This window comes from Lissotriton helveticus, chromosome 8 (genome assembly GCF_964261635.1).
Source record: "Lissotriton helveticus chromosome 8, aLisHel1.1, whole genome shotgun sequence".
NCBI classification, from domain to species: domain Eukaryota; kingdom Metazoa; phylum Chordata; class Amphibia; order Caudata; family Salamandridae; genus Lissotriton; species Lissotriton helveticus.
This window is the reverse complement of record NC_136069.1, coordinates 47,733,574-47,756,824: the sequence shown is the minus strand read 5'-3', so window position 1 is coordinate 47,756,824 and position 23,251 is coordinate 47,733,574. Positions and strand designations below refer to the sequence as shown.

Below are 23,251 nucleotides of genomic sequence, written 5' to 3'. Positions count from 1 at the left end.
TCAGCGCATGCTCAATCGAGGGACTATAATTGTGCGCATGCTCAATCATTGGAATACTATTGTGCGCATGCTCAATCATAAAAACAGTATTTTGCGCATGCGCATCAGTTTCCATGCCCACCGCTCGCTTTCAATTGTTTGTTTTCATGTGGTGAAGCCGTTGCTCGGCGGTTGGCTTCAGCCGTTGTTCAGAGAGGAGCTCGGAGTCCAGTCAGAGTGTAGTTTAGAGAACTGCTCGGTGGGCCCCTATCTCTTGTTTACTGAGGGGAATATTTTTATCTGAGTTCCTTTCTCGTTGTTTACGAGGGGGTAAATCCACCTGCGTTTTAATGTGTCCTTGTGTTGGGCGAGGAGTGCTGTGTCCCGCTGTTTAGGGATCTCTTCTGCACAGTCACAGGTCAGGGTGCAGCCACCCCTCCTTACTGTCGAGGGGAGCTCGGTCTGGGCCTCTGCCCTCAGCTTCATCCCGTGGGGTCTGTGCTCTTCCCCTTCAGCCTCTCTCCAGCCCTAACTTGGACTTCACGTCTTCACCCGTGGAGCTGCCGTGAAGAGCAGGAAGGCCATGTCCCACCACCAACCAAGGAATGTAAGTAAGAGATGTGTTTGATGTCAGTGCGCTCATTATATCTAATAAGATATCATAAATCTGTTATAACTATACCCTGTGGGTGGGTGTCCTATGGTTCAGCTTACTTCACAGGAGTGTGGAATTGTATTTAAAAAAAATCTATTTGCCCAAAGAGCACGATGCTTCAGGAATCAAATTGACTCCTGTTAAATTCCACGTGTCCCTTTTGGTGCCATGCAGTTGGTTGGCAAATTATAGCCCTCTCTGGGGCATGCTCATATTATATCATACATGCCAACATTTCAGAAGAGCAAATAGGGAGATTAAAAAAAAAAAATCGGGAGAATGGGGCTTTGAATCGGGTTACTGGCATGTAAGGGCTTTGGAAGTGTGCTGCTGCAGGATTGGACATTTGAAACCCAAATGCACGTTTTGTTTTTACCTTTCCGAAGCATGCAGCGCAATGGAAGGCAGAGAGAGGGTGATGCAAGTGTTGTGCACTGGCCTGGCAGGTTGCTGGCAGTGCATGCTCCCCCCTCCCTCCCCTCCCCGCCCCCCTCCACCCCCCTTGTGATAGCCCGGGCTGAAACAGCTTTTTGTGCGCACACACGCCCCCCCCTCTACTTCACAGGTCTTTAAAAGACCATTCACTTGTTAATTACGCTTTGTTGATTTTTCACTCCTTCTAGAGCCCCTGCATGGTCACTCTGACTATTGCTGGAAGAATTGGCACTTTACACAATACCAAGCGCTGTCAGCTGAAACTCCGAGGAATCGGGGTTTTGCTTGCAGGAATCGGGAGGCGGGAGACTAGCCCTGAAATCGGTAGTCTCACGCCTGAATCGGGAGTGTTGGCATGTCTGTTATATACACACTACTGCAAATGCTAGGGAAATGGAGAGGGTCAATTCTGCTTGGGCCCCTTCCCTAAGTTTACAGATGTCCAAAGATATTTGGATAGGTCACCACACCCACCCGTGTCATGGCATGCTCCATGATCGGTGACCTCCCACATCATGGTAGGAATAGTACCACTGCGGTGGACTCAACTGAATTCTAGGACTCCTTTTATAAATAGTACTGCATAGATAGAGACTAGGATCCACATCTAAAAATGCCTCCGGACATCCCACGGAAATGCTCCTTTATCAGTTGAGTGATCTGGGTATCATTAAAACCAGAAGTGTTGGATGGTAATCAAAATCTAATGCATATTCTATCCACTCATTTAAGATATTTACTATCTAGCCAACATGTTTCGGCCTTATTATAGCTCCTATGGGTAATGCAGCCTTCGTCAGAGCTCAGTGTAATTTCCCTGTCTACCAAATTAAGGCCATGCTACTAATGGAGGCAAATGCTCTCTTTCCTAAGTCCCTTGACTTGTCACTTGCAAAAATAGAATACCTGTGATCATTACAAAGAATATATATAGAAAGACAGTGACCCACTTGCTCACAGACACTTAGAAATCAAAGTAAAACAGAATGGTGTGCTGAATGGTGAAATGAAAATCACCGGGATCATTCCAAAGTATATGTATGTAAAAACAACAACCCGCTTGCCTGCAGACACGTTTAGTCTTCAAAGTACAAATATATGATGTTCCAAACATGCTGGATTGTGACCATTCCACACTTCCACCTTTTAAAATAAGCTTTGGAATAGCTGATATAATTTAAAATATGCCACGGCATTCTGTGCTAGAAATCATTTCATGAATATAACATCAATTTACATTTGCTCTCAAAAAAGTGCCACGTAAGTTTGATGCATGTATTTACGATCAAAATGGCCACTCAGGCTCGGGTCCTACGTAAATAGAGGAACTAATTTGACAATTCTACATGTAGTGTTTATAAATACTGAACACCCCTTTAGTCTTCCCAAAAAGGTAAAAGCAAAACACAATTATTGCTATGAGCAACAATGACGGTTAAAGGTGGTTATGTATACATTATTAGTTCTGTATCTTTGTATCTATCCAGTACCCTTTATAAAAGAACCACAGGAATCCAGTAGAATCCACAGTGGTGGTACTATTCCTACCACGTTGTGGTAGGTCATCTAAGAAGAAGAATGCCTCAGCACAAGTGGGTGAGGTAACCTATAGAAATATCTTTGGTACCTGTAAACCAAGGGAAGGGGCGTAAGAAGAATTGACCCTCTCAGTTTCCCTAGCATTTGCAGCGGTATGAATATAATTTGTAATAGATGTTATGCTTGGTTAACTCTACTGTCTCTATATTGGTTTATTGAGATGGTGTATGCTAGTATTATATTAGGGTTTGATTCTACCAAGGCCTATATTTTCCCACATTCCTGAAAAACTATATACAGGTTTTGGAAATAGATGATACGTGGTAGTTCCAGGGTTAGAAAGCCCTGTGAGATTGTCAACTCCCACTAACTTGCATGTTAAAAGGTACTCACCGAGTATACACAAAAGTGAGAGAGGCATTCAGTAAAGGATGATTTGCACTCAAATAGTCCAAATAACGTATCTCGGTAAGGTTTATTTCATGTTTTTAAAAGATGCACAATTGCAGTCCGTAGATGAAATGATGAGCATGTTAGGTCGAGCCTGGGCAGCGCATGCCCTGCTCTGTGAGGCATGCTATATTGGAGTATGGACTTGAAGCCCAGCGCACTTTTCACCCATATTTGTCATTGGCTTGTGTCATTGTCCTATGTAAACGATGTTTCTAATTTGTTAATAGGCTTGTTAGTCCCTCCTTAGTACCACCTTGTCTTAATTTGTAACCTCACGTCAGGACTGGTCCTTTTACTGTGTCCTTACTGTATAGCTTGTGTTAGCCCATAGCAAGAACTCTTTGCTTAATTAATGGAAACACCACTGGTGGTACCCAATCTTTAGCAGTGGGGGTGGCGCTTTTTATTTGTGTTTGCAGGGCGCTATGTGCATTTTCACTTGCACAATGGGCCCACACCCATCTCTCGCGGGACGTTCACGGCTCGCTTGGCTCTTTGTTTTTATGTATTTTTACATTAAATCATGGTGTCTGCACGTTTTGTTGTATGCAGCTCACCCAGCTCGTTTTTTTTACGTAAAATCATGGCAGTCGCATGCCTTTCTTCCTTCCATGATTTCACCCAAACCAAAATGTCAGTGGCATAGCTCCCAGTAAAATAACCATGTGATTTTTTTTTTTATGGTGTTGCTGGGAGCGCTGCCACTAACTCTTTGCTTTGGGTGAAATCACGGAGGACAGCAGCAGGCATTAGCAGCAGAGCCGGCTGGAAGAAGGATCCGCAAGGCAAGGACAGCGCCTTCGCGCAGAGGTAGCGACAGAGCAGCGTCAGCCAAGCCAGCTCTGGGGTTTCAGTGCTTCACCTGACTTTGTTCTCGCATTTGCAGGAGTTTAAGGTATTACCATTGTAATTGGCAATGCCTTTTATTTATGTTTTAAAAATGAAACATAAATAAAAGGCATTGTCATTTACAATGCCGATAGCTCAAAGTCGCGTAAATGCAAGACCTATTGCATTGCAAATGCTTGTTTTCATTCTTGTAATGTAACGAAGAATACAGCCAACACGTTTCCTCCCAGAAAAAACTGAACTTGTTCAGGCATGTCAAATGCATAAGACATAATATGCAGTCATTAAAATCACAATGATGAAAAAAAATCACATCAAATCAAAATAACATTTTACACAAAACATTTAATCTGTTATATTAAATTTTGCTTCTGTCTGCAATGGATGAGCTCTGAATCACAGTGGCATGTCTGTCAAACACAATAATTAAATAAACAAAGAGACACAGTTGTGAGGACTATCATCTGGTGTAAATTTGTTGCGCCCAAAAGAGTTCCTTTCTGGCTTTTTAGAAGCTAGATTTTGATAGTGAGAAGACAGCACTCTTCTGCACCTATGATGGGTGCAAAGCTGTGTTAGTCTGGCACCATATTGTTCTCCGTCCCTCATCCCCTTTTGTATCACCATATTGTACTGTCATACAGGACTTGTGTAAAGGACGGCATGAGAGGAGAAAACCTTGCGTTATATGAACACATTATGTTCATCATTATGTCTGACCATGCTAATTTTCCGACTGTTGCATAAATGTTCATGATTACAATCTCTCTTCCAGGCACTGCTCACATTCCAGGATGTTGTTGCTGGTTTCTCACATGTGGAGTTTGAGCTTTTACACAACTGGCAATCGGATCTTTATGCAAATCTGATGAAGGAAATTCATCAAGCCTTCCTATCACTCGGTAAAATCACCTTATATTTTCTCAAATTTGCACTGTGCATGAATTTCCAGACAGTTTGGTGGTTTATGTTGTCATTGCTTACGTATTGCTAATGCTTTTTTCTATAATTGAGTTGATTTTTTTAGATATAAACAAGATGTTAAATGGACTACCTTATGAATCTCTGGGTGCAACATGACTTCACATTTTCTACTGTAATTGTATAGTTAGTTGTCTGTTACGGGATACTCCATTCTGTGCAGTTACTTCTAGATTCCTTTTAGGGTCAGTGATTCAAGGGCTGGACAGCTGGTATAGGGAATGTAAAAACTATGTATGGTGAAGCTGCATCAGTGGGATATTTTAAACAGGCGTCACCTGAAAAGGTGTAGTCCACAAATTTCAGTGAATACATCCTTTAATCTGCCTCAGAAGATTATTAAAAGCCAGATGGCTACATTGGTGATCTACAAAAAGGGTATAAGGGCTTTTTCTGATGATGACAAAGGGTATAAGGACTTCCTTTGATGGCTTTGTAGTGTGATAAGTCTATAAAACGTGCGAAATCGTACACAGTTTTCTGAAAGTGGTTTGGTGGAAATGTGTTTTTTTTTTTCTTCTATAAGTGGTTTTAATGTGCAGATCGTTAGAACTGCCTGGATGTGTTTTATTCAGTGTTTGATTTTGTTTGCATTTATTTAAATGTACTTTTACAGTGTATACTAAAAGTATAAGCTCCCAAAGGGCATTTGCTTAGCCCGATTGCTGGTTGAATCAACTGTGGGTAATTTTCAGTAGAACAATTCCTGCACTAGTCTACATCTTGGTTACAGGTGCTTCCTGTTGCAGGGTTACTGAGCATTGGCAGCCACCATCAATTGGCTGCAAAAGTTGACAGAAGAGAAGGCTGCCTCTTGCTCACTTGGTCTGCAAAGGGGAGTATCTTTTGTGCTTTCCTGAAAGACATCGATCAGTAAAAGCAGTGAACTCGGTCTCACTTTCCTATAGTGAAAATGAAAGTCCACCATCTTAGGTTTCTATGGTTTTATGCATTAAGACTCCTCTGACCACCATCTAGTCCTCATCTCCCAACATATAGAGTAAGGATTCCATGTGTATCCTCATTCCTTTAATTATTTGATATATTCTTTCACGAAGTCCAAGTGGTAGATAAATCTAAATTTGTGCAACGAATAACGTGCACAAATTGCACTTCGTTATTATTTAATAAACAGAAAAACAATTGCCAAACATTTGGTAGCCTTCTGTGAAAATTCAAGTGCATTCTATGATTCAGTAACATGTGGAACACCCTTTAGCAGCAATTATATTTCTTATAAGAAGTTAACTATCTTTTCACATCACCTGGGAAAAATTCTCCTTACAAAACTACTTCATCGCTTTGATGTTTGAGGACCTTCGTTTACACACAGCTGTGCATCTGTTTCTACGCCACATCATTTTAATGGGGGACTATCACCCGGGAGGGGATTCTGGCGCTGAGCAGGTCTACGCCTAGCAAAGCGTAGGGCCTAGTGGGACTGTGCGAAATGCCAGGTCTTCAGCTTCTTGCAGAATTCAAGAAGTGAGAGTGTGGCTCTTATGTGTCTTGGCTTGTCATGCCACTCCTAAGGAGCGATATAGGAGAAGGCTCGACCGCTGGATCTGGCTTTCCATATGCATGGGATGTGTGCAAGAAAGAGTCTGGGCAAGGAGAGATGTGTGGAAGGTTTATGAAAGCAGATGCGATTGTTGATGTATGCTGGACCAGTGTTATGTAGGGCCTTGAAAGTGTGGGTGAGGAGCTTGAATTGTGCTTGTTCGGAACTCCTTCAGTTGTGGTGTAATAGTTGGTGGAGCGTCGACTATCCTTCCACCTAGACACTCTTGGGACACCCCCCTATCTGCCTTTGCAGCATGGAACTCTTAACATAGGTTTTAGTTCTATTTCCTGATGATACACCCACCCAAGGTTCGAGTGAACTACAGTTACTAGATTCTGCCCCATAGCTGTTGCCCTTCCATTCCTAGGTACATGCCCTGCTGCGAACAAAGGCAAAGAACAGTAAAAATAAGGCCTCTTAAGGATGAGCCTGAAATTTTGACCAACTCTTCTGATACCACAGTTGCTGCTTTTTCCACAAAGATAGTTCTTATAGAGTCATTATGCACTAAGTTCAGTCCTCTCTTGGACATTAAATTGCACCCATTTTATGATTGTTTTGGGTCAGTTGATAAACGCCTTGAAAAAATGTAGACCTGTCCACTTCTGATGTTCAGGATATTCAGCCGTCTGCACAAAATATTGCCCAGGGGACAGACTTGTTTAATACACGGTTGGGTAGGGTAGAGGGCTTTAACCGGCGGCAAATGTGAAGTTAAAAGAGGATGCAGCCATATGCAAAGTTTTCAAACAGGGTAGAGTAGATCTGGTGCTGTTGATACCAGGGTTGTTGATAACAGAAAAGCAGTTCAGCTGCCAGATATGCTCCCTGCCATCCATTTACTGCTTGATTCATGCCCATATTTGCAGTTTTAGCAAACGTGCCTCAGCCCCTGGAGCTGAAGTATGGTGTCTATGGTTAGATACTAAACATTTTTAACTTTTTAGTTACGCATTAAAAAATATTTTCGTTTATAATTAATTTTAATGTATTAGTTATATTCACTGTATAAGATATTATTTATGTGTATCTATTCTTTTATGATCATTTTGGAAGTGATTGAATAAAGAATTAATTAAATTCACTAAAATAATTTCTGACAAATCAGGCAGCCCTGTGATGTATCATGCCACCAAGATTGGCGGGACAGGGTTAGCCTTACATATTTTGTGAAATTTCGTGCATTTCTGGCCATTTCTGACTACGAGTGATAAGGGTCTCCACAATTAGTGTAATGTTCACACTAAATGCCCTTGTTTGTCCTGATTGCCTTATACGTGTACTAGGTATATTTTTCAGGTCACTGACTTTGTGGATTGCTGGTTTTTAAGTTTCTCTATTTGTTAATTTGGAGTTGGGATTGAAGCACAAAAAGGCTTCAAATATTCAAATATAATATGACTATGGAGCCCACAACTGTTGCATTGGCTTATGCCTAAGATGCATTAGATTGGAGTCCCATAAGAAACCTAAATATTTTGTGGTTAGCTAGTAATACAAGCAGATTTTGTCAAACTAGTTGTTTTGATCACTGCTGGGTGTTCAACTCTAGCTATGAAAACATAATGACTAAACTTATTTCTTTAGAATTTTAGTAAATTTGCTGCCACCCAGCTCTTATTGCCATCCGACCAGATTTTCAGTAGTCCAGTATCTCCAGTAAATGGCCTTCTCTTACACACCTGTCATCAGTACATCAGAGCCTCCGTAGGCCAGCTGCCATTCAGGATATTACTAAACAGGCCAGCTCATTACTCAAAAGTGATCTTCGTAATCCTGACTTGAAACTACTCGCTACTTCCAATTCATCCTTTTCACACTTCCACTTTACATATGACCTTGACTGTGCCCTCTTTCCTGGAATTATGGACCACCACTGAGACATCTTAAATTACCGACATATACCAGCTGTTATTTACAACTGACTGCCCGTTTATTACTTCCATCGCTTGCTATTTGTTCTGCTGTCTATATTTATCAGTATAAAACATGTTGACTCTTTGCCTTATACAGAACACTTGTTGCAGTGGCTGCCATTGAGCAGGAAGCTTCTTGATCTTCACTTCTCTTACTCCGCTTTTTCTAAAATTCCATATTAACTCTGTTTGTTTATAGCATATATTATGACCTAAATAACTGAGATCATTCACATGCTTATTTTTTTCAATTTATACTTATTTTCTTTAGGCCCTGTGATATCAAACTTTGTCTTTTCGCTAAAAGAAAAAGAAAAGGAAGGCTTTTGCTTCATAGATGATGACTCTGACAGAGGACACAGCGAAGACCATTGTCCAAGTGAGTGAAAATGGGGAGCGCGTGTGTTTAATCAGTAAAAAGAGAGGTTTTTTTTCTCCGTAAGACCTTTATTAACAGTTGGTATCAATACACAGCGATGAACCTACAACCCTGAGGCCGGCTGCGATAAAATAAAATAACCAAATATCGAAAAAAATACACAGCCCTTCAGTCGACAACCATGGGTCCGGCGGCGTTACTTTGGATGAGCACCGATTGTATTGGCATCGCTCACTTAGTGTCAAATGACGTCTTACTTTTGTTTTATTACAACCATAACAAAACTGAAAGACTCAATAGCTGGTACATTCGTCAAATTGTGTCTGTGGCAGTGTGGACGACGTTCCGACATTGGAATCAATAATGTGGACGCACTATGGTTGCTAGGCTCAGGCCCATTGAATACCTGGCACCTCAGTCCTTAAGTGCTTCTAATCATTTACTGACTGTGTTAACTCCTCTCATGTTAATCTGGTAAAGACACGGACAGCCACATGCATCAAGCTGTTTTGCATTCGCAAACGGTGCGAATATCAAAATTCGGTTGTTTGCGAACGCAAAAAGCTTTATTGGGATGCATCATTTTTAAATTTTTTTTTCGCAATTTAAGAAATCGCATTTTTTTGCGATTTCTCAAATTGCGATAGCATTTAAGAAATTGCAAAATTGCGATTTCTTAAATGCTATGCATGATTTTTTTAAATTTGCGAATTCGCAATTTATAAGGAAAAAATTACCATGAAGTAAACCTTCATGGTAATTTGCGAAAAGTTTCAAAAGTGCAAATAAATGCATTTTTGAAACTGATATTTCCGATAAATACATCTGCCTTGTGGATTCCTCACCTTGTTAATATCCCCCTTGCGTCAGCAACGTTCGGAATTTTTCTTTGTAGCACGCCGGCGTGGACGACGTCATAGGAACGCGGCATCGCGCGCGACTCCGTCTGACGTCACCGACCCCTTATTAGGCCTACGTCGGCGTGATGACATCAGTTCCCTTTTTTCCGCGTCGTCGAAGCTAACGGTTTCAGGGATCTTCTGTAGTTACAGATAGAGACTTTGTTACTTTTTGTCTGTTACTGTTTCTGTTCTTCGTCGAGGATGTCGTCGAAGAAAACGGGATTCAAGCAGTGTGGCTCGTGTGCCCGGATGATGTCAATTACCGATCCACACGAAGATTGCTTATGGTGTTTGGGGTCGGATCATGACGTCAAGGGCTGTCGATCCTGTTCTAAAATGAATCCGAAGGCTCTACGTGAACGAGAGGCTAAACTTTTATTAGCCAAAATTAAAAATAAAGAAGCTGGTAGATATTTGAGATCAAGATCAAGACACTCCAGATCGAGACCGAAGTCAAGATCGAAGTCAAGATCGAGGTCGCGATCGAAGTCATCGAGGTCGCGTTCGAGGTCGAGGGTCAGATCGGAGTCGGCGTCGAAGTCAGCTTCTGGGCATGCTTCGAGTTCCTCGAAGAGAAAGCATAAGAGGAAGAAGCATAGTTCTCACCATCATTTGGGGTCTTCGGACTCTAAGAAGAAATCTTCTCGGAAGCATCACAAGGACTTTGTGTCTCCGTCTCCTGCTGGTGGTACCACTCCGGTAAGATCTCGAGAGCATACACCGGAACTGGATCCGAATCCGGCTTCGGGTCCGTCTTCGGAGCATGAGGGAATCGTGGAGGTTCCTCATTTTCCGACTCCGGAGGATGAACCGGAAAGTCAAAAGGATCAGGGGGAACCGAATCCAGTACAGCCTCCTACGAATCCACCAATGGGTTCTTACCCTTCCTTTCCTGGTCCTGGTCAGGATCCATCTCATTTCCTAAATGCTATGTATGGAGTATATACGAGGGCAATGTACCCCACTGGTGCACCTGCGGGTCCTATGGGTCCTTTGTCTTTTAACTTGGGCCCCCCCCAAGCTTATGCACCGGCGCCTTTTCTACCTTTCATGCCGACTCCATATCTTTCTTGGATCGGTTCCGCGCCGCCGGAGCGACCTCGAAATTCGGATCGAGGCTCGACGCCGATTCCTGTATCTCTACCTCATGTTCCAGCTCCTCGGTCGACGCCGGCTCCGACTCCATCGGAGTCGTTACTGGATCCGTCGACTTCGATCCGTATGGAGTGGTCGAGACGTAGAGCCCAACCTCTATTGGAGGAGAAAGAGTATGTGGAACCTGAAGTGGAGGAAGGCGAACTTCAGGAACATGATGATTGTTTTGAAGATCTTCATTCTGCTAGCAGTCTTGAACTTTCTCCGGAATGGGGATTACCTGTGGTTTCAGATGCACCCTCCAGGGATGTGGTACCATACCATATGGTAATTAGAAAAGCTGCTGAATTGCTGAACTTAACTTTACCAACAGTTGAGTTCAAATCTAATATCCTTACAGAAGTTTTACATTCGCCTTCTTCTGTCATTGAGCCAACTCTACCTTTCACTGAAGCTCTGACCGAGCCAATTCTGGAAGTTTGGAAAAAGCCTTTGTCTGCACCTGCAGTATCTAGATCGGTGGCGAGACGTTATAGGGTGGCTCCTGGAGATCCTGAGTTCTTGTCATCTCACCCTTCGCCAGAGAGTCTGGTGGTACAGGCTGCTTGTGCGAATAGATCAGCAGGCTCTTTTCCCCAAGTTCCTGGAGATAAAGACTCCAAAAAATTGGATCAAGCCGCTAAGAAGGTCTTCTCCTCAGGTAGCATGGCTTTAAAATCAACAAATGCTACTTGTTTGCTTGGTAGATATGTGCATGCCCTAATGGACTCGGTCAAACAATTGTCTGCTAAACTTCCAGAGGAAGACAGAAAAAACTTTAATGAAGTTGTTTTGGACACTCAGGCTGCAGCCCGCCAAGTTATTCAGAGTGGCATGGACACTGCAGACTCTGTGGCTAGAATAATGGGTTCTTCAGTAGCTACCAGAAGAGCTGCTTGGTTAAAGTCCTCAGAGTTTTCCACTGATGTACAGGCTACTCTTTTGGATTTACCTTTTGACGGGGTTGGTCTCTTTGGGAAGAACGCGGATACAGCTCTGGAGAGGTTCAAAGATAGCCGGGCGACGGCTAGATCTTTGGCCTTGCAGGCGAAAGGTACAGCCACCAGGAAGTTCAGAGGCTTTGGCAGATCTTCCTTTCAGGCAAGGCCAGCAACAGCAGCAGCAGCAGCAGAACCCTCTGTACTAGTCTTATAGAGGTAGACAGAAGGGACGTGGACGTCAAGCCTCTTCCTCCTCTACTTCCTCCTCTAATACCCACCCTCCACCTGCAACAGCAAAGCAGCCCTAGATCCGCCATTCCGGATCATGCGGGTCCGGTAGGGGGTCGGCTTACTCATTTTCTACGGGATTGGGAATCGGTTACATCAGATCTTTGGGTTCTCAATCTCGTAAAAAATGGGTTTGCCCTTCCCTTTCGGGAATTTCCTCCCAATTACCCTCCTTGCCAAGGTTATTGTTCAGAGGACCACCTGCTTCTCCTGCAGGAAGAAGTCCTGGCACTGTTCAGGAAGGGTGCGATAGAGGTGGTTCCGGAGCAGGAGAGGGGTCAGGGATGCTACTCCCGGTATTTTCTGATCCCCAAGAAGGATGGCAGGCTTCGGCCAATCCTGGATCTCAGGATCTTGAACTTGTATCTGAAACAAGAAAAGTTCAAGATGCTCACTCTTGCGCAGGTTCTTCAAGCGCTGTTGGAAGAAGACTGGATGGTGTCGATCGACTTGCAGGATGCTTATTTCCACATCCCTTTCCTGAAGTCGCACAGGAAGTATCTCCGTTTTACGGTGGGTTCGCAACACTACAGTTTGCGGTCCTTCCGTTTGGACTTACTACTGCGCCTCGAGTTTTCACCACGGTGATGGCAGTGGTGGCGGCACATATCAGAAGGTCGGGAATTCCTGTATTTCCGTATCTGGACGACTGGCTCATCAAAGCAGAGTCGCCAGAGAAGGTGCTCCTTCATTTGCAAGAGACAACTCAGTTGTTACACAGGTTGGGTTTTTCGATAAATGTACCCAAGTCTCACCTGGTGCCCTTCCAGCGCAACCTGTTCATAGGTGCGGTACTGGACACTACTGTGTAACGTGCATTCCCTCCACCTCGAAGGATTCGCGACATACAGAAAATGATTCCTTTATTTTTCAATGGAGCGGTTGTTCCAGTCCTGAAAGTCCTTCGTCTGCTTGGTCTGATGGCTTCTTGCATTCTGTTGGTCAACCATGCACGCTGGCACATGAGGGCACTCCAGTGGTGCCTCCGCAGGCAGTGGTATCAGCACAACGGAGATCTCAGGGAGTCAGTGAGGATCTCCAGAGAAACTGCGGCGGATCTGTCTTGGTGGAGTGTGGAAAGCAATCTTTCTCAAGGAAAGCCTTTCCAGCTGCCTCCATCGGTGGCCACAGTGATAACGGATGCATCCACTCTAGGGTGGGGTGCTCATCTGGGGGATCTGGAGGTCAAAGGTCTTTGGTCTCCAGAGGAAAGGTTGCTTCATATCAACCTTCTAGAGTTGCGGTCGATACGTTTGGCGCTCAAGGCCATCCTCCCTTCCCTTCGCGGTCGGTCGGTTCAAGTCCTGACGGACAACACGACCGCGATGTGGTATATCAACAAGCAGGGAGGAGTGGGGTCGCGGTGTCTCTGCAGAGAGGCTCTGCGTCTCTGGTCCTGGGTTCAGGACCATCAGATTTGTCTGATGGCAAATCATCTGGCCGGAGTTCTGAACGTTCGTGCAGACGTTCTCAGTTGGCAGTTCTCTGCCGACCACGAGTGGAGGCTCCATCCAGAGGTTGTTCGTTACATCTTTCGGATGTGGGGAACTCCTCGGGTGGACCTATTCGCCACTCACGAGAATGCTCACTGCCTGTCATTCTGCAGTCTCCAGTATCCGATGCAAGGAGCTTTGGGGGACGCGTTTCAGTTGAGTTGGGGAGATCAACTCCTTTTCGTGTTTCCCCCCCATACCCTTGATTCCTCGGGTTCTGAGGAAGATTCGACAAGACCGGGCCCAAGTCATATTGGTCGCCCCGGACTGGCCAAGAAGGGTGTGGTATACAGATCTTCTCCACCTCTCCTCTCACTCGCCGCTCCGTCTCCCTCTCAGGGCAGACCTCCTCTCTGATGGAGGGGCAGGTTCTACACCCCCACCTCCAGACATTACATCTTCATGCCTGGAGATTGAACGGGGCAACCTGAACTCTTTTTCTCTCCCTCACGATGTGGTGGATGTCATTCTTTCGGCCAGGCGTGACTCCACCAAGTCCATCTATTCGTATAGATGGTCTAAATTTGTTGTTTGGTGTAGGGAGAAGGCTGTTGATCCTTTGAGGGCTCATTTATCTGATATTTTGCAGTTTGCTCTCTTTTTGGCGCAGCAAGGATTTGCTGTTGCCACAGTCAAAGGTTATCTTTCGGCGTTATCGGCATTTCTTTGCTTGCCGGATCAGCCGTCTCTTTTTAAATCTCCAGTGGTTTTGAGGTTTCTGAAGGGGCTTACAAATAAGTTCCCTCCTTCTCCATTTATCGTGCCTCAGTGGGATTTGAATCTTGTCTTGACTTTCTTGATGGGTTCTCCTTTTGAACCCTTACACAAGTGTCCCTTGAGGCTTTTGTCTTTCAAGACGGTCTTCTTAGTAGCAATCACCTCGGCAAGGAGGGGGAGTGAGCTTCAAGCTCTTAGTTCTAAGCCCCCATTCCTGACCATTCATGCAGAACGAATGGTTCTTAGGACCAGGGCTGCTTTTCTGCCTAAGGTGGTAACTCCCTTCCATCTAGGACAGTCCATTACCCTTCCTACCTTCTTTCCTCCCCCTCACCCTTCCAAGGAGGAAGAGAGACTGCACCGTCTGGACCCTAAGAGGGCGGTGTCTTTTTATCTGGACAGAACTAAAGACTTTCGGATGGACGACCAGCTGTTTGTTGGTTTTGCTAGCTGTCGGAAGGGCAGAGCGGTGCACAAGCGCACACTTTCCAGGTGGATAATCCTGTGCATCAAGATTTGCTACTCCCTGGCGGGTAAGGACCCTCCTTAGGGTATAAGAGCTCATTCTACCAGGGCACGGTCTGCTACTTCTGCATTGTCTAGAGGTGTACCTGTTGAGGATATTTGCAGAGCCGCGACTTGGGCCTCCCTCCACACTTTCGCGAAGCATTACTGCTTGGATTCCGAGGTGAGGAGGGACGGCCACTTCGCGCGTTCTGTCCTCCAAGATTTCCTGGTGTAGCAGAGTGGACACCCTCCTCCGGGAGTGGGGACTGCTGTGGGACTCTATTCACAAGGTGAGGAATCCACAAGGCAAATGTATCTATCAGAAGAACAAGTTACTTACCTTCGGTAACGCTTTTTCTGGTAGATACAGTATCTGCCTGTGGATTCCTCACTGACCCGCCCGCCTCCCTGTCGTGCACTCTGCTATACCTGGTTTTATTTGTATATTTTGGGTTTTGATACCTTTGCTATGCACTGTGTGCTATTTCATTGGTCCGTCCGTGTGCCTCGAAGGCACGGAAAAAAGGGCGGAACTGATGTCATCACGCCGACGTAGGCCTAATAAGGGGTCGGTGACGTCAGACAGAGTCGCGAGCGATGCCGCGTTCCTATGACGTCGTCCACGCCGGCGTGCTACAAAGAAAAACTCCGAACGTTGCTGACGCAAGGGGGATATTCACAAGGTGAGGAATCCACAGGCAGATACTGTATCTACCAGAAAAAGCGTTACCGAAGGTAAGTAACTTGTTCTTTGCACACACACCTGCCCTTGGGACGTGTGTGAGTAAAATGTACTTACATGACATTTCAGGGGTGCAGGGGTGGGTCCTTTGGACCCCCCCTGCACCCTTGAAATTGCATTCTCATTTTGCGATTCCTTAATTGCGAATTCGCAAAATGAGAATGCCTTCCCATTGATTCCTATGGGCCTCTAGGCCCATAGGAATCAATGTAATGCAATTCCTTAATTGCGATTCGCAATTAAGGAATCTCAAATAAAGAAAATTAAGAAATCGCAAAAAGTTTTTCTATTTATTGATGCATAGGATTTTGCAATTCCCAAATTGCGATTCCTTAATTTTCGCAATTTAGGAATCGCAAAATCCTACAATGATGACTGTACCTATCAGTCCTCCTCCCCCTCGTCGCCTGAGCTATCAATAACGTCTTCCAATAATGGAGCATATAAATCCCCTCGGTAACTGTTCCACGGCAGCCATACTTTATTCCATTTTCGAGGGTTCGCCCTTATCTTATACACCGCTCTTTCCGTCACCATGAGTGTATCCATGTTTCTACACCATTACGCCAGAGTAGGCGAGTCCGCCGCCCCCCATCTCTGCGCTATGTCTCTTTTCGCAACCATAATACCCACAATGGCCCAAAGCTGACCGTGGCGCGCGAGATCATTAGGTTCCCACACATTCACTAAGCATGCACGAGGTTCCGGTGCAAGGGATGCTTCTAGCGTTTGAGAAATGGTGCGCATCACCTGCCTCCAGTAATTAATTATAACCGGGCATTCCCAGATTGTATGCAGAAAAGTGCCTTCCTCCCCACACTCTCGAAGACAGTATGGGTGGTCCGCCCTGTGGAGCTAATGTAGTGTGGTCCTCGTGTAATAAATCCGGTGCAGTATCTAAAGCTGCACCAGTCTGAACCTAGCCGAAATACCTGCTTCCTTCGGGGACGCCAGTGCCGCGTTCCAGTCCGTTTCGTCCCTGTCTCCCAGCTCACCCACCCATTTCTCTCGCAGCTTGTTCATCGGGTCTGGTAGGCTATTTAATAGCTTACGATATGTCAGGGAAGTGGCGCTGGACTGCATGAAGTCAGTAAGCAAGCGATCCTCCAATGGGGAGGCTTCAGGGACCTCGGTGCCCTCCGGTATGGCTGTCAATAGTGCATGTCTAATTTGGACATTTCTATAAGTTTCATTGGGGCCTAAGTCGTATTGTTGTTGGAGTTGGGAGAAAGGAATCCCCCCTCCCACATGTCTCCCACCGTGGAAATGCCAATATTATCCCACTGTGTGAACCCTTTGCTGTGTCGCATATGACCCAATGCCTTAGTGTCCCATAGAGGGGTGAGTTTTGTGATGACACCATCCCACTTAAGTTTCACTTGTGCTCTATACCACAGCGCCACTGTGTGTTTTGTTGGTCCCATCAGTTTCGCTGCACGCCCCTTGTGGTAAAGCGTCGCCAGCAAACTATGTGTGCCCAGCTGTATTCTGTCTGTCTAAGCCGGATCCTCCTGGGGGACGTGTAACCAATGGTTAATGACTTTAAGTTGTGCTGCCCAGTAGTATATCTGTATACTTGGCAGGGCTATCCCCCCCTCATACCAGCTCCTGTTCAGCTTCACGTGTGCTATTCGTGCCGGGCGGTCTCCCCACAGAAGACCGGTTATCATAGCTGTCACTTGTTGGAAATAGGGCGGTGGCACTAGGAAGGGGGTATTTTCAAGTACATACAGAAAGCGCGGCAACGCCATCAATTTGAATAGCGCTGCTCTTCCCAGCAACGTCAGGGGCAGGGCCTTCCAGTGAAGTATGTCGCTCCGTAGGCGAACATGCGGCGGTTTTAGATTTCGTTCATAGAAATCGGTTGCGTTCCGCGCGACATGAATTCCTAAATATTTGAAGGTGGTGTCTGCTATCTCCAGTGGACAGTCAGGGGGGAGGGTCGGCGCCGGGCCCTTCAGCACATAAATCACTGATTTTGTCCAATTAATTGTGTAACCGGACACTTTCCCGTGATTATCACATAGCGCCAGAAGTTCTGGGATCCCCTCCTCCGGGTCCATCAAATAGACCAGCATATCATCGGTGTAGAGGGAGACTGTCTTCCCAGCCTTCCCCCCAGCCGATCCCCTTCAACAACGGAGTAGTTCTGATTAATGTGGCTAGGGGCTCCAGGACCAGCGCAAATAGTAGGGGCGACAGCGGACAACCCTGTCTCGTCCCCCTAGCCAGTGGTATCGTGCGGGAGATATGACCATTCGGCGTCACATGCGCCGTCTGACTCGCATAGAGGAGTTTTATCCAAGATATGAATTTGGGACCAAACCCCATGTGAGTAAGTACTGCTGTTGGAAATGGGATCCCCTGCTGGCCAGGGCTTTCGCCAAAGTCAGTCAGAGACCACCACCCCCAAGTCAGGGCAAGGGAGTTACACGCCAAGATAACCCCTACTCACCCTCTAGGTAACGTGGCGCGAGCAGCAAGGCTAAACTTGGAGGCGATGCAAGTTAAGTATTTGCGCACGCACCCCAGCAACAACACCCAGGACCCACCACAAAGGAAACTCCACACAAGGTTATATAAAAATAGCCTTTGTATTACACCAAAACACATTAGATAAAACACACACTTTACAATGTGCCAGAGGCACGGGCAGAATTTACAGGGGATATGTACAAGACAGGGCCACCTGGACCACTGTCAGGAATCAGAAGTAACACGTTCAGAAATAGCACTTAGAATGTAAAATTACTTTAGCACAAAATAGCACACAACCAGTAACTACTGGTAACAGGACCTCACTAGCACCACCTGTACTAGGGAGAAAACAACCACCTATGTATCACAATACCTGTAGGGGTGTAAGCACATAACACATGATGCAATGCATGACATTCATTCAGAGGTGTAAGGAGGAAAACACATGATGCATCACAATACATTCAGAGGTGTAAAAACAATAACAATTGCGCCAAACTCACAAGTCACCACCTGTGACTGTCCATAGGCAGGAACACCAGAACTGTCCCAATGTCAGGGGCCTAAACGTGGCAGCTGCCCACGAAGTGCTGGGCAGCTGTGAAGTGAGTGAGGGGCCAACGCTGGAGCCTCGCTGGGCTCTGCATACACAAATGGCCCCTGAGCCTCTCTGGGCTCTAAACAACAATGGTGGCGCCTGAGCCTCTCTAGGCTCTTAACTCATGATGTGCCCCCAAGAGCCTCTCTGGGCTCTCAATGATAAAATGCGCCCGTTGCGCCTCGTGGGCTTGAAGAGATGTGCCCCCCCAAGAGCCTCTCAGGGCTCGCAAAGCAACTCTCCACCTGGTTGGAGCCCTCGGGCTCGGAGAAATGCCCCTGAGCCTCTCTGGGCTTGAAGAAACAATTGGGGCCTCAGAGGAGCCTCGCAGGCTCTCACCCCACCAATGCCCCCCCCCCCCCCCCTGCGGACTGCCAACACGGAGCCCCACTCACCGGGGCTCCTGCCGTCTGACTTCTTCACTCGCGGTCGGGCAGGGGGTCAAACAGAGCTCCACTCACCGGTGTGCAGCACAGGGACTCCGGAGGGGTCGGCGGCGGTGAACTCAGGTTGGTGCGGGCGGACTTCCTCACTCTCTGCTCCGCTCACCAGACGCTTAGGCGAGGCTCTCCCCCTTCTCAGGAGAGCCCTGCTGGAACCGGCGCTGGCGTCTGGGCACTTCTTCTCCCTTCTTGCACCTTAGCACGGGGTGGGCCCCCGTCAGCTTCCGGTTTGCCTCTATGTCCTGTCCCCGGCCTGCCTGACTTCCAGGTCGCGGGGGCGGGCTTTCCGTCGGGCCGCGCTCGGATTGGCCGGCCGGCCAGCCACTTCCGGGTCGTCGCGGGCAGCGCGGCGGCCCGTCTCCGGCACTTCTAGGCGGGGGCTCAATAAACCGAGGGCTCCCTCGAGTTTAAAAACAGCAGCAAATCACCGAAGCAATGCCGGGTGGGCACCGGCTGAAACAATAAAGCGCCCCGAGGCGCTTGCAGGAAATAGGGCGCGCTCTCAGCGCTAGGGGGCAAATCTAGCACCGCAAATCAAGGGAAGCGCTCCCAGGCGCTCGGAGGGAAATCCACAGCGCTCCTAGCGCTAGCAATAATCCCAGCGCTTCCAGGTGCCCTCAGCAGGGCAGGATCACAGGGAAAGTTCCTTGTGGAATGTAGGGGGGGCAAGGCTCACTGGGTCTCCAGGCAGGGAGACACTCCAAGTGGCGGTCCTCTGGCCCAGCAGCAGCAACAGCCCCCTCAGGATCCTGGAAGAGAACAACATCTGTGGGGACACCGCCCCATTTTTATACACCATTTCCCTTTGTCTGAGGGTGCAGAGTGGGGGCGGAACCAGTCGCAGCTGGTTCTTGAGTACTCTGTTTACCTCAACCACCCTCTCTATTCACTGGCAGGGCTTGGGTCGTTAGACAAACCACAGGGGGGCGGAGCCAGCATTGTATGGGGAAAACCCAGCCCATCCAGGACACAGGTACACTCCTCCCACACATCACTCATGCTAATCTCCCACTCACCACTGGGCAGACCCATCCAGACTTCCTGGAGCCTGGCATGCCAGCCAGCTCCAGCCAATCACACGCCAGCACCCTCACAGCACACGTACAGCCATGTCTAGAAATGGCGCTTCCCTACTAGACACATACATGCTGCATACACCGTTGCGCAGCATTCACTCACACAAGTTCACACATACCAGACTCAAGCCTGTACACCCCACGCATCAGGAACTACCAGGGACACATACATTCCCCATGCATTCCTATGGGCGGGCAGGCCTAGCTCAGCACATGCACTCAGAGTGCGCACGCACTTTCCACTGGGACACAGTGAAAGTGCGCAGAATCCCAAAAATCACCATTGCCAGGTCACCTTTTAACGCAAAAAGTCTAGGGGTGAACCTGCCCTAAGGGCCAAAGTCCAACACAACCCCCTTCCAGCCAAAACGCAGGGTAGAACAATCACCACCGTGATGGACTTCCCTGCTTGGGGCGATAGAACACGGACGCGGGCCCGCAACTGCAGGGACACCCTCCTGTTCTACGCCACGGTGAACCCATGGGATTCCTTCTAAACACACTGTCAGGACCAACTGGGCTACCCCACTGGTACTCCCGAGCTGTCCGCGGCCAGGACCAGGCCCTGGGCCACCCAGGTGCCACTGGTCCTTGCCAATTCGCAGAGCGGGGGGTAGTAACCCCTGGCCCATAGAAGCCATTCTCCACTCTTCCTGTCTGCAAGACAGGACTAGACTGCCACTGGTTCTCCAGCCTAGGGCCTACAACCTCAGGCGGACCAGGAGTCTCGGGGAAGGCTCTCCTCCCCCTACCTCTTCTCCTAGGGTTCCTCCTCCTCCGGCGAGGGGTACACCTAGAACGCCATTCCAACCCAGGGCTTATCCACTCAGGTTGCACCGGGGTCAGAGGTGGGCTCTCCCACCCTCTGCACCCCCTTCCAGAGGTCTGCCCTCTCCCACCTGGAGAAGTTCCTCTGGAAGAAGAACCGGTCAGGACAGTGGTTACAGTCGTCCTTCCCTTCAGGTCAGGCTGATCCTGAACCTGGCCTTCCAACTTCTGGTCTAAAACCTTCGGTGGAACCATTGCCTGGCACTCCAGGACTTCTGGGGATTCACACACAATCCCCCTGAGGCTAACAAATGTCACATCTGTTGTGTGACTGTCTGTCTGGCGCAGATCTCCCGCCCTCTGTCCACCTGACGGCGTGACGATCCCCCAGACCAGAAGTGGCGCCACCCGGGTCCCCCCAAGAAGATCTAGCCCAACTGGCTAGTCCCTGGTCCACTGGTGCATCCACTGGGAAACTCATCCCCCAATCACTCCTCACGCTGGACTCCTGTACCCTCCCTACCGGAGCGGTACTGCCAGCCTCTAGAACCACAGGAGCTCTGGTTACAGACGCTCCAGGTCCTCTACTCACTGGGAGATCTTCCTCAAATGGACTAACAGGACAGCCTAGGTCCCCAACCTGGTGTTCCCTACAGAAACCATCCAAGTCCTGAGGCAGGGCTTCGGGCGTCTGGGGAACCTCGGTCTCCCCCTCACTCCTGCTCCACTGAGCCAGGCAGTGAGCCCCTACACCCTCCTCGCTATCCTGGGACCTAGCTGGGCTACACTGAGCCTCTTCCACCACGCTGGGCTGGAAGATACCTGAACCACTACTTTTGGAGTCACTCCCTAATGACTCTAGAGAACCTCTAGCACTCTCCAATCTGTCTGCTTCCTTTGCCAGCTCCCAAGGATCAAAGGTCTCCAACCTCAACAGGTGTTGCCGCAACTCCGGCCAACAACAACTGAGCACCTGCTCCTTGAGAATAAGATCAAACAGCTTGTCAAAATCAGGTCCCGTGGGAACCTCTAACCACTCAATCAGTGCACACTGACAGTCCCCTGCAAACTCCTCCCAAGACTGGTGAGACAGTTTCCTACTGTCCCTGAACTTCAACCTATACTCCTCCTCTGGGGAAACAGGTACCAGGCTGTGGGAACTGGGAGTGGGACTTCTTGCACTGGGCTCTATATAGCTGCCACCACTGGACTCAACCCTCCCCGGGGAATCCAGAAAATTAAAACTGCGCGCAGGGGATAGTCTATCCTCCAGAGCTACTTTGCCTCTGGTGGAGGCCCTCTCAGCCTTCTCTATCCTTTCCTGCGCTAAGACCCTCTCGGTCTCTAGCTGTTGCTTCCTAAGCTCCAGCTGCGCCATAGCCTGGGCATGCTCTAACCTGAGCTTCTCTATGGCCAGCTGGTGCTCCCTTTCTCTCCTCCTATCTTCCAGCTCCTCTGGGGACAGGGAAAGGGATGAGGCGCTGCCTCCTACGCTGGACCCAGCAAGGGACTCCCTATCTATGGGGTCCTCACTCTCTACTGGCATCCAGGTGCTGTCATCTTCTTCCTCCTCTTCTGAATCTTCAGGGCTCCTCACAGACCCACCACCCTCCTGGTGTGGGGCCCGGGCCCTTTCCTCACTGCGTTCACGATCCCATTGACCCTCTTGCCATCTGACCAGGCGGTCCCTAAGGTCGTACCAGTTTGACTCACCCCTCCCTAGGTCTCTCTCGTCACAGAACCTTACCAGCTCCCACGTACTGTAGGTATCTAGATCACTGAAATCAAAGACAAGCTCCATCTTGGCAGGACGTTCTAGAGAAAAGATCACACAGGGAACCTAGGGGTCTGAGCTAACACAGGAGTACACAATTCACAAGGTCTCAGCAAGCTCTCTACCCTAGAGAACTCCTATTCACTTGCCTAGTGCCACACACCATTCATCCACACCCAACCCTCCCCTCGGACTGGTAAGGCAGTTTCTACCACCCCTGATTCCTCAACCTGACCACAAGTGACACAGGTACCGACTCTGGGCGCAGGGCGGGGGACAAATGTACTGACACAATTGCACAATGATACCTTCAGGAGAAGAAAATATGAAACTTCAAAAAAAAATACAATCCCCTAAAATGTGGTCATCTAAAATGCAGAGTTTTGTGGTGCAGCCAGCTGCTACTAAGGTACAAGGCAAACACAAATCCTTATCCTCACCGCTTGCCGCCAATGTTGGAAATGGGATCCCCGGCTGGCCAGGGCTTTCGCCAAAGTCAGTCAGAGACCACCACCCCCAAGTCAGGGCAAGGGAGTTACACGCCAAGATAACCCCTGCTCACCCTCTAGGTAACGTGGCGCGAGCAGCAAGGCTAAACTTGGAGGCGATGTAAGTTAAGTATTTGCGCACGCACCCCAGC

At 47.9% G+C, this 23,251-nt stretch overlaps 1 protein-coding gene across 2 annotated transcripts in view; it reads left to right on the top strand.

Moving 5' to 3' along the window:
• The first annotated feature begins 214 nt into the window (after window positions 1–214).
• LOC144772333 (uncharacterized) overlaps window positions 215–23,251 on the top strand; it is a 204,302-nt gene continuing 181,265 nt past the window's right edge. Inside the window, exons 1-3 of one of the 2 annotated variants that reach the window (XM_078656574.1) lie at window positions 215–586; window positions 4,686–4,812; window positions 8,643–8,750. In XM_078656574.1, coding sequence (XP_078512700.1) covers window positions 563–586; window positions 4,686–4,812; window positions 8,643–8,750 — 259 coding nt within the window. In that variant the 5' untranslated portion in view covers window positions 215–562. The remainder of the gene's footprint in view (window positions 587–4,685; window positions 4,813–8,642; window positions 8,751–23,251) is intronic. The other variant, XM_078656575.1, reaches the window with a different exon arrangement.